The sequence below is a fragment of the Sceloporus occidentalis genome, unplaced genomic scaffold (assembly GCF_023333645.1).
Source record: "Sceloporus occidentalis isolate IW3139 unplaced genomic scaffold, rSceOcc1.0.p SCAF_204, whole genome shotgun sequence".
Classification (NCBI taxonomy): Eukaryota; Metazoa; Chordata; class Lepidosauria; order Squamata; family Phrynosomatidae; genus Sceloporus; species Sceloporus occidentalis.
Genome location: NW_028317184.1, coordinates 1,117,846 through 1,129,944, shown reverse-complemented (window position 1 = coordinate 1,129,944; position 12,099 = coordinate 1,117,846). Strand labels below are relative to the sequence as shown.

Below are 12,099 nucleotides of genomic sequence, written 5' to 3'. Positions count from 1 at the left end.
CACTCTACATCCTGACGTAGCACCCATAGTCAGGAAGCTGAAGGATCTGCTAAAAGTACACCTTCGCAAACGCATGGAAGAGAGTTCCGAAATGATGCTAGCGTGCCTTTGAGATCCAAGAATTAAGGGAAAGCTAGCTTTGAAATTTAATGTTCCCAGTAGCTACCGGGAGCAATTGGTCAACAAGGTGCGTGACTGGCACCGTAAAATGGGAATGCTGTCCGAGGAGGGAGAGGTGCAGGAGGAGGAAGAGATGATGTGGTCTGCTACTCCTAGCAGCAGCATCAGCAGCAGTGCCACAAGCAGCACAACACAGCTGAGTGGAGCAGCTGCGTTTTGGGAAGAGGCACTTGGGAGTATAGTTGGACCATCTGACAGAGCTAGCAGCAGAAAGGAGAGTAGTGGTGCTGAAATGGTCAAACTTTACCTCTGTGAAGTTCCTTCTGCGCCTAATGTTGATCCTCTTAGCTACTGGGATGAAAAGAATGTGTGGCCTGCACTCTCATGGGTTGCGCAGCAGCTTCTATCATGTCCGCCAACCACTGTTCAAAGTGAGCGCGTGTTTTCTATGACTGGAAACATACTGAGTGCACAGCACTCACGCATGGCACCTTATCTGATGGAGCAGATTGCCTTTCTTAAATTCAATCTGCCCAAGTTGGGTTACCCAGCACATAGCTTGGAAAGTTAATTTTTTCTCTCTCTAATGTTTAAGGTAGTTTCTCCCCCTGGTTGCACGTGTTTGTGGTGTGGCAACGTCTGCTACCTCCGCCGGTGTAGCCAATTTACGCTAGGGCCTAGTGTCTGAGTTCTGGAAGTCCGCTCCCAAATGCCATGGACTGACAGACTTTCATGCTTTGCCCTGGGGTGAAACAGGTGAGCGGGTCGTCAATTGCTCACTCATTCACCTTTTTCCGTTTCCAACGCTGCTGCTGGTGGTGGTGCCAGCATCTTTTGCCAGTTCGCTTCCTGGCTGAAATCATGCCTCAAATGTCCCTAATGGAAAGGGTAGTTTCTCCCCCTGGTTGCACTTGCTGCGGTGTGGCAATGCCTGCTACCTCCGCCGGTGTAGCCAATTTACGCTAGGGCCTAGTGTCTGAGTTCTGTAAGTCCACTCCCAAACGCCAAGGACTGACAGTGTTCGGATGCTTTGCCCTGGGGTGAAACAGGTGAGCGGGTCGTCAATTGCCCACTCATTCGCCTTTCCCAGTTCTGCTGCTGGTGGTGGTGCCAGCGTCTCTTCTCTGCCAGTTCGCTTCCTGGCTAGTGTCATGCCTCAAATGTCCAAAATGTTCAAGGAAGTTTCTCCCCCTGGTTGCACGTGTTTGCGGTGTGGCAATGCCTGCTACTTCCGCCAGTGTAGCCAATTTACACAAGGGCCTAGTGTCTGAGTTCTGTAAGTCCGCTCCCAAACGCCAAGGGCTGACAGTGTTTAGATGCTTTGCTCTGGGGTGGAACAGGTGAGTGGGTCGCCAATTGCTCACTCATTCGCCTTTCCCAATTCTGCTGCTGCTGGCGGTGGTGCCAGCGTCTCTTCTCTGCCAGTTCACTTCCTGGCTAGTGTCATGCCTCAAATGTCCCTAATTGTAAGGGCAGTTTCTCCCCCCTGGCTGCCTCTGTTTGCGGTGTGGCAACGCCTGCTACCTCCGACGGAGTGGCCAGCTTACGCTAGGGCCTTGTGTCTGACCTCTGGAAGTCTGCTGCCAAACGTCTAAGACTGACAGTGTTTGGGTGCTTTGCCCTGGGGTGAAACAGGTGAGCGGGTCGCCAATTGCCCACTCATTCGCCTTTTCCAATGCTGCTGCTGGTGGTGGTGCCAGCGTCTCTTCTCTGCCAGTTCGCTTCCTGGCTAGTGTCATGCCTCAAATGTCCCTAATGGTAAGGGCAGTTTCTCCCCCCTGGCTGCGTCTGTTTGCGGTGTGGCAACGCCTGCTACCTCCGCCGGTGTAGCCAGCTTACGCTAGGGCCTTGTGTCTGAGCTCTGGAAGTCTGCTGCCAAACGTCTAAGACTGACAGTGTTTGGGTGCTTTGACCTGGGGTGAAACAGGTGAGCGGGTCGCCAATTGCCTACTCATTCGCCTTTCCCATTTTTCAATGCTGCTGGTGGTGCCAGCATCTCTTCTCTGCCAGTTCGCTTCCTGGCTAGAGTCATGCCTCAAATGTCCCTAACGGTAAGGGCAGTTTCTCCCCCCTGGCTGCGTCTGTTTGCGGTGTGGCAACGCTTGCTACCTCCGCCGGAGTAGCCAGCTTACGCTAGGGCCTTGTGTCTGAGCTCTGGAAGTCTGCTGCCAAACGTCTTAGACTGACAGTGTTTGGGTGCTTTGCCCTGCGGTGAAACAGGTGAGTGGGTCGCCAATTGCCCACTCATTCGCCTTTTCCATTTCCATTTCATTATTTTCCTTCTGATACACAACCAACCAAACATAACACACACAATAACACAAATAACACAGTGACATAACACATAACACACACACGTACAATGCACAAATTCCCAAGGACCTTTCCTCTTGTTATTTGTCCTGGCCTTCACTTCTACACTAGCATTAACGCTATAACTCACACTTCATCCTATAACATTTTTCCATCCACATACCTGCCAACAGACCCAACTTTTTCAGGGACAGTCCTGCTTTTTTCCAGTCCTGTCCCATCTAATTTAGCTAAACTAGGTATGCAAATACACGTAGGTAGTTATAGCTCGGTAGGTAGCACTAGTATAAACATTAAATAAATATAATAAAGTACTAAATAATAAATCTAACTTTAAAATACATTTAAATAAACCCCTAATTTTTTTTTAAAAAACCCATTAAAATTAAATTAATCTTAAACATAACCGTACAGTAACCCTAAGCTATTTTTTAGTTCATTTTTCCATCCGCATACCTGCCAACACACCCAAGATTTTGGTGGACAGTCCTGCTTTTTTCCAGTCCTGTCCAGTAAAAGTTGGGTGGTTGCAAAGTATGCCATTGTAAATAGGTAGCAAATGTTAGGCATGTATTACAAGTGGTCCAAAATCAATTTAAAAATGTAAAATAATCCCTATTCTTTTATTAAACATCTATGGATGTGTGACTGTGTATGATAAAAAGGAGGCCAAGTTCCTTGGAGCATTTGTCTAGGTCATTTTGTGTACAGTACACCTCGGTACGTGTGTGCAACTCTATTGGTCGTTTCGGCAGGGGGCTCGCCTGCCATCAACGAATGAAGTGCATTCTGCAATTCACTCGTTGATGCCAGACCAGCCCCCTGCTGAAACGACCAATAGAGTTGCACACACGTACCTTCACGGCAGCTCCTGCTGCTCCGATCTGTTGTTAACCCCGTATTAACCCCTGCTAGGCAACTGGGAGGGAAACGAAGATCAAACGAGCACGAAGAATGTCCACGAATATTCGCCCGAAGAGAAGACAGGAACGGGCGAATATTCGCGGGAATAGGAAGATTCCCCCCCCCCCCGAAGACGAGCACGAAGACGAACACGAACAGCCCCCTGGTGCCCAAGTCTAGTGTTAACATGAGTGTGTATGTACATGTTATTGTGTAAGAGTGTGTTAGTTAACATGAGTGCGTGTGTGCAAACGTTTGTGTGAACATGCATGTGTATGTGTGTGTTAGCATGTGTGTATGTCTGTGTTAGTGTGTTAGCATGCATGTATGTGTGTTAGAGTTGATGTGCATTAGTTTGAAAGTGAGTGGATGTGTAAATGTGTCTGCTAGTGCAAGGGGAAGGGGCTGTCTGGCTTTACCTGCCCTCTGGGCCTGAAGGTGCCAACCTCAAACCCACCGCACACCATAGACATGTGTCTGCAGAGTGAGTATTAAGCATGCACTCAGCAATTTTCAATCATTTGGTTAGCATTTTTTTTAACATTGTTTGGCAGTTTTAAATTTAACCAATATATTTACTTACATGTCTATTCTATTGAGATGGTAATTAACCCCCCCATAAAGCTACCCTGCTCCAACTGAATTTTTTTTTTTTTTTTAACTGCTAAACGTTGAAAATGCCAAAAGATATTAAGTTGTACAAGAGGTATGGTGAAAGGTTTTTTAAACACAAATATTGTAATGCCATTTAGTAGTTATGTAGTAAAAACAAACGCAAATGCACACATTTTTACAACTTTTAAATTGTATTCCATGATTTTAATTATTTTCTCTGTGAAAAATCAAACTCTTTTGTAGTAGAAAGAACTGTCCTACATTTAAATTTGTCACAATACATATTTTATAAACGTTTGTAATTTTGCAGTTTATCTCTTATACGGCACTTTTTTTTATTTCTATATGAGTATTAATACAGATTAATGAACGATCAAAATTATATAAATAAGTTATGTGCATGTCATCTTAGCAGATGCCAAAATTCTTTCGAAATATCTTCTGTATGGATCCTTGAACCTCCTTATTCCTAAAGCTGTATATTACAGGATTCAACATAGGGGTCATAATTCCATAAAGAACAGGAGCCACCCTGCCTTGGTCAAGTGAATATGTAGATATTGGGCGAATGTAAGTAAAAGCAATCGTCCCAAAGTAAAGTATAACCACTGTTAAGTGAGAAGCACAAGTGGAGAAGGCTTTAAGTCTTCCTGACACTGTCTTAATCTTTACAATTGTCGTGACTATGAAGATATATGATATAAGGGTGATCAAAAAAGACCCGATACTTACTAAGACCCCTACAGTATATATTACAATTTTATTAGCAGTAGTATCAGCACAGGATAGAGCAAGGAGAGGTGGAATGTCACAGAAGAAATGGTTGATAGAATGAGATTTGCAGAAGGGCAATCGGAATGTGAAAATAGTGTGAGCAAGGGAATTAAGAAGGCCAATAACCCAGCATATTGATACTAGGAACATACACAATTTCCAACTCATTATTTCTGTGTAACGCAAGGGCATACAAATGGCCACATAACGGTCACCTGCCATGACAGCAAGAATAATACATTCAATGCCCCCACAAGATATAAATGAATACAGTTGTGCCACACATCCCATGAAAGATATTCGTTTCACTTCTGATAAAAAGTCCATCAGCAGTTTTGGCACAGTGGAAGTGGTATAACATATGTCAACAACAGAGAGAATACGTAGGAAGAAGTACATAGGAGAGTGAAGGGTGGAGGAAAGGGTAATTGCCATAATCATTAAACAGTTTCCTAGTACTGTGATTAAATAAACCACCAAGAAGAACACAAATAGGATCAGCTGAATTGTACTGTTGTCTGTTAGCCCCAGCAGTAAGAATTCAGTAATCCTGGTTGATTGGTTTTTGCTTCCGATGTTTCTTATTAAATTCTCATGTAGGAAAACACTCATTTTGTGTTAGCTATGTCAACTGATAATTGAATAATGTAATAATGTAATGTCTTCACAGAATATGGTGCATTGATTTAATAGTAGTAAGTTCAAATATCTGTATTTAAATTAATAAAAAGGATCCTGCGTGATATACGTCCTTGAAGATGACCTGCGAAAAAGGAAAAAAATCAATATAACAGAAGTCATGTTGTATGTAATCTTTCGCCAGCAGCCTCCTAGCTCTGGAACAGCTGTGACGGAGCACACAAACCCATGTATCATAGAGCAAAAGGAAAGGCAAAGAAGAAGGAGTATAAACAGTCACTCAGAGTCTACCTTTTGACCAAAAGCCTGGTATCTGACGGTCCCTCACTTAATTCAGAGCTCACAGGCAGCACAGTTTGAGAGCAGTGGATCAGCTTGGGCTGCTATAAATAATGTTGACCTACCACATGGCAGGGGCTCCATATTCCCCTGGTTAATCCCGCCCTATATTCAGTTTTATGTAATAAGGAAAACTGGGAAATATAAAAACCTGCTTTGATTCATGTGATTGACCTAATATTATATTATTATAAAATAAGACAAGATTTTTTTTTTTTGATGTAGCTTACATACATTTAACACTGGTAAAGCATAAACTGCAAATGTATGACTTATTGCCAAGCCTTTCAAGCTATTAATAAACTTTTTACCAATATCTTAAAAGATGAATAGCCTGCAAACAGTAAAAGAAATTTAAGCAAAACTAAAAAAAAAGCCTTATCTAAAATACTTAGCAGAATAATTATACTTTCCGTATGAATGGCACTATTCTAAAATACAATAAACAGTACGGTAAACAGCATCTGAAAATAATTTAAGGAATATCCTATAAAGAAGTTGAACTAGCAATAAACTGTGTAATAATCTGAGAAAATTACCTATTAAGAGGTAATGCACTAGAGAGATTCTTATCTGATGAAAATACATTTCTTGGGATCTACAACTACATGAAATTAGAAGGTATTTATCCAGAGAAAATGCCTCAAACGTATTATGAATAAATATCTTCTACCTTTTACATTTTACTACCTTTTTAATGGTTTGAAATATTTGCTACTTGTTTTATATCCATTCAAAGAGGCCCACTGGGCCAGGAGAGAGCGAGAGAGAGAGTGTCAGGCTCATCATATTGCAGCCCTTAACTGGATGTTGGAGTCCAGAGCGCAGGAGTGTAAGAACGCAGTGATTGAAACAAACTTCACAAAGGACACAAGCAGAATGTTTGGTTATAGGTTATATTACAAAAGCAAAGCAAGGCATCTCACCAGAAGCAGCAGAGTAGGAGGGATATCATGCATACAGACTGCTGGGGAGTATGAGAGTAGAAAAGTCAAGGTAAGTATTCAAAAGGGTCTGGGACAGGTAGCAAGCAAAAAAGGGGAAATCCAGTAGGCAGTCCAGGTGAAAGCGGTAACAGGCAGGGAGTAAGAGGCAGGGAGGGAGAGGCAGGCAGGGAGGGAGAGGCAGGGAGGGAAAGGCAGGCAGGCAGGCAGGCAGCCGGCAGGCAGGCAGGCAGGCAGGCAGGGAGAGGCAGGGAGAGGCAGGGAGAGGCAGGGAGAGGCAGGGAGAGGCAGGGAGAGGCAGGGAGAGGCAGGGAGAGGCAGGGAGAGGCAGGCAGAGGCAGGTCCAGCATCTGGCATGAACTATGGCTCCAAAGCCTGTTCATCAGATCAGGTGTGAGTCGTCTAGGCTTCAGGTGAGGGAGGCAGGGTAATGGTATAACAAAACACAGCTGAACATAAACACACAGCACATTAATTATATACATAGCAAGACATGCATACATGGTACAGGATGACACAAGGTCAGGCAACAAGGCAAAGAACACAGGGGCTGGAGTAAGGAGTTGAGATGTATAAGGGAAAGAGGGCAAAGGTACATAAAATAAAGACAGAAATAAACAGGATAGCAAGCCGTGGAGAGGAGTTTAACTCCAGGCAGACCACTTAAAGGGGCGGCCACGCCTGGCAGTTTGCAGGGCTGGGGCTGAACCCTGGCAGAGAGTATTGTTTAATGCAGATAAAATAGACAAAGGTCGTCCTCTACCTCTTCTTCTAGCTGGTCTACTCCTCTTCACTCTGATAGCTGCTTCTTCATAGACACAGTGTCCCCACCTAAGCAGAGACAGAGTTTGCAGGCTGCAAACACAAAGTAGTTTTATTTCAAACATGTGTTGCAGCTATAGCTACTTAATGCTCCAGCTCCCTTAATTCTCAGCCAGTCAGGTATGTTAAGCATTGGAAAGTGAGTACAACTGGAGTCAAAGCTGCTGCTGTGGAATGCACATCTCATGACTCTCAGCCATCAATTTAGTTTGGGGAACATTATGACAAATTTAATAAAAGCACTTTGAGTGCCAAAAGTTACCACAACTGCAGGGAAACTACCAAGTGTCCTACTTTGGTTCCAAGCCTTTATGTCCCTTTTGTGTACTCCCCTTTAGCTTCATTTTCTTTGTAAAACCTCAGAATACTACAAAACACACCATAAACTTTTCTTGATGCTACTCATAGTTGAGTTAGCAATAATAGCTGTAGATAAGTCTATAGTAAAAACACTAGCTTTTATTGGCTGTACCTACAATAATATTCAGCATCAATTCTGCTGGCTGAACTTCATGGGAATTGTAGTTATAGACTGTGGTTGTGTTGGCCTACACTAGACATTAAAAGTAGCTCCCATGACATACAGTCAGCCATTACAGCCTCAACACCATTACCTCACATTACAGTTATATAGCGCCAGCAGATTCCATAGTGCTGTTACAACAGGGTCAACAAAATAACGTACAATCAGGTACAAAAGGAGAAGGTCCTGCTCTGAAGAGCTTACAATGTCGACTGCAGTTGTTGTGGCTAATCTACCACCCGGCTATTGTAAACTAAAGTTCTAATGTTGCGCAAGTTCATGATGATCTGTTAGCTATTACTACCATGGTCATATGATTTTTCTTAATAACTAACATTTGCCTCCCACAATGAAACCCTTCTCCTGAGCCAACAAAGATAGGCAATGATTATATGTCTCTTTGCATTTTCTTAGCAATAAAAATGTAATTATGAAATGTACATCAAATAGCTACTGTTGCAACTGCTTTAGTCACTAGGTTCATTAACAAAAAATAATAGCATGCATAAATAAATGCATATTTCCAAGTATTGAAACAACTCGCATTGTCTGCATGATATACTTGCCTAGATAGTAGTTTCCTCTTGCAATAAAGCTGCAGCGGTACTGAGTTTTTATAGGTATTTCAGTCTCCCAGAGGAGAACTCCCTATGCAGTGAGCCGATGTATGCAATCAAAGCATTTGCCTATTTTACTATTTCTATGTTGTAAGTTACATTTCATAATGTAATGGAATTTTCTATAATGCAAACTGTGGTTATTCATGTAGGTCATAACTGTAGATAATATGATCGTCAGCATTATTTTTGTGTGACTACCTCCTCCGTGTACCGTCCCGACTTGCTTTCAATGCTCCATTTAGCTCCACTGTCACTAAAGCCCTGGGGCTGCAGATAACCCTCTCCGCTGCATACGCCGCGTCCACCTCCCCTAACGGACAAACTGGTGGAGTCCCGCCACTATGGACATCAGAGCCCGACGTACCGGCAACCACGCTGCCCTCTGCCTCGCCCACCGCAGACCTGACAGCACTCCTCGACCTCTTGGGGCCCGCCGCATGCGTTCAAAATTGAGCCAATTAAATTAAATCACTCCTTCATGCACACCACCTAGCTCTGTCAAGGCCCACTCCAACTAAACTGCGCTGCTCCATGGGCTTCATAAAAGCTATTGGAAAAACCTGATAAATAGATTCTACTATTTGTCCTGGGTGTAGAAATACCCAATGTTTTTATATTGTTTTGGTACTTCAAAACCATTTTCCCAAACCTAGTAATTCTGCCCCATGTGCTATTTGGGACATCTTTAAAGCCGGCCAATGCAATTGACCCTATCAAACCACATAGTTATGAAAACTAGACACCCCAGGGTATTTCAAATGCTAGTATTTTAACTCTTTCCGTGCACTAATTCTACCACTAGTCTTTGTCAAACTTTGAAATAGTAATTTTTTTGCCTCTTTTTCAAACACATTTTACTTCAGGTAAAATGTACTAATATAAATCTAGGAGGAGTCATTCTCCCACAGTGGAGAGGCCCATACTAAAGCTCTTTCAGATAATAATGAGATGATGTATCCCACCTTGGCCCGTTCAGAACAAAACATCTGAAGTGATAACTCAAACATTGATTGAGGAAACCTCGGCATGCATCTCCACTGTAGCAACTAGGTGCAGGAAGTTTCAAGGAGACTGGAGCAGAGGAAGCTACTGGTGGAGAAACAGCCTGGGTAATAGTCTGTGCAGGGGCAGTAGTACTGGCAGAAAAGGTCGTAATTTGATCTGATCTAGACAGCAGGATCTGCATAGCGTGAGAAAGTTTCTCCATCTTGTCCTCCATACTTTGAAAGCGGACCTTACTCAGAGGGATCCATGACCCTTGTGAAATGTCACAAACCTGTACCCAGGCACCCCGTTCAGTCGCGACTTCTCCCTGAGAGATACCGAATGGGGATGGCCCCAAAGGGACACCCAGGCAGGAGAGACTCTAGGCAGTGAGCAGGCAGGGTATAGGTTATATATATATATATATATTATTATTATTATTATTATTATTATCCTTTATTTATATAGCGCCAACAGTTTACGCAGTGCTTAATACAATACATAAATTCAAGGGATATGACAAGACAAGAATTGACAGACTAAGACAAGCCGATACATTTGGTGGAGAGAGCCCTGCTCGCAAGCTTACAATCTAGAGGATATATATATATATATATATATATATATATGAAGGCAGTCTCTGAGGAAACAATGGCAGTAGTGTAGATAGTAGAGGTAGGGCAAGATCTGCTAAATGGAGCATTGAAAGCAAGTCGGGACGGTACACGGAGGAGGTAGTCACACAAGCCAGGATATGGCACATGGAGAGGGTAGTAAGCCAAGCCAGGATTCGGTACACGGAGAGGGTAGTAAGCCAAGCCAGGATTCGGTACACGGAGAGGGTAGTAAGCCAAGCCAGGATTCGGTACACGGAGAGGGTAGTTAGCCAAGCCAGGATTCATTACACGGTATAACAATAAAGGAACTAGCTGCAGCACGTCTGGAAACGAAGACCACACAAGGGTAATGGCAAGCGGGGCTGCAGGACTTTTAAATCCTGCGCCACACAAAGCCACACCCCCAGATTGGAACTCAGGACCGCCCAAGCAGGAACGCCTCCTGTCAGTTCTCAGGACGGGAGGGACGGCGTCTAGACGAACCTTCCCCGGAAAGGTAAGTTGTGACAGTAAAAATCAGTGAAAGAAAATCACCTAAGCCGTTTTTTTCCAGGATATATATAATGCATGCTATTAAAACATATTTGGATCCAGGGCCGGACTGGCCCACTGGGATACCAGGAAATTTCCCGGTGGGCCGGCAGGTCCGTGGGCTGGGCGGCCGGCAGACTAACCCTGAAGGCTCCAGGGGCGGGCTGGGCAGGGGGGCAATTGCCCCCCAGGCTGCCCGAAATCTAATCAAAGCGGCCGCTGGGTGCTGATGCGGACGGCCGGCATCAGCACCCAGCAGCCGTGTGCGATGGCCGTCTAGTGATGGGAGCAGCGTGAGGGGTGAAAGCTCCGCCCCCTGGCACTGACCTTTCACCCCTCACGCTGCTCCCATCACTATGCAGCCATCAGATTGCTGGGAATGTAATCTAAACGGCCGATGCGTGCTGATGCCGCCGGCCGGTTCTGCTTTAATACTTTTTTTTTTTACTTTATATGGCAAGCCGATCCAGCTTACCATATAAATAAAAAAAAAGTAGCTCCGGCCGGCGGCATCAGCACGCATCGGCCGTTTAGATTACATTCCCAGCAGTCTGATGGCTGCATAGTGATGGGAGCAGCGTGAGGGGTGAAAGGTCAGTGCCAGGGGGCGGAGCTTTCACCCCTCACGCTGCTCCCATCACTAGACGGCCATCGCACACGGCTGCTGGGTCACCGGATGTCGTGTCAGTCCGTCTACCAGAGGACGGAAGTCAAGAGAAGTAGAAGGTCAGTAAGCCAATGTATTTTTTGTACTGTATAATATTTTTTTGTATTTGTTAAAAACAAAAAAAATCGGCATGTGTGTGTATGTAAGTGTGTCCCCCTATATGCCACTCTGTCCCATGATATGCCTTTTAACCCCCTATAAGCCATTTCTGGATGCAGAGTGACATATAGGGGGTCAAAAGGCATATCTGGAGGCAGAGTGGCATAAAGGGGGTTAAAAGGCATATCATGGGGAAGAGGAGCATATAGGAGGGTATAAAGCATATCGGGGAGGCAGAGTGGCATATAGGGGGCATAAGGCTTTTCTGGAGGCAGAGTGTCCCATGATATGCCTTTTAACCCCCTTTATGCCACTCTGCCTCCAGAAATGCCTTATGCCCCCTATATGCCACTCTGTCCCATGATATGCCTTTTAACCCTCTATATGGCAGAGTGGCATATAGGGGGTTAGAAGGCATATCATGGGACAGAGTGGCATATAGGGGTATGAGGCATTTCTGGATGCAGAGTGACATATAGGGGGTCAAAAGGCATATCTGGAGGTAGAGTGGCAAAAAGGGGGTTAAAAGGCATATCACGGGGCAGAGGGGCATATAGGAGGGTTGAGGCATATCAGGGAGGCAGAGTGG

The 12,099-nt window shown here is 44.5% G+C and overlaps 1 protein-coding gene across 1 annotated transcript; it reads right to left on the bottom strand.

Moving 5' to 3' along the window:
* Positions 1–4,359: 4,359 nt before the first annotated feature.
* On the bottom strand, positions 4,360–5,337 carry LOC149278014 (olfactory receptor 5V1-like). Its single transcript, XM_089502510.1, has one exon. It carries the CDS (start codon positions 5,335–5,337, stop codon positions 4,360–4,362), a length of 978 nt encoding a protein of 325 aa, XP_089358636.1.
* Between the last annotated feature and the right edge of the window lie 6,762 nt (positions 5,338–12,099).

What these genes read in the sequence shown, in the direction of transcription:
- LOC149278014 (XM_089502510.1), bottom strand. Translation starts at nt 5,337, where the DNA reads ATGAGTGTTTTCCTACATGAGAATTTAATAAGAAACATCGGAAGCAAA.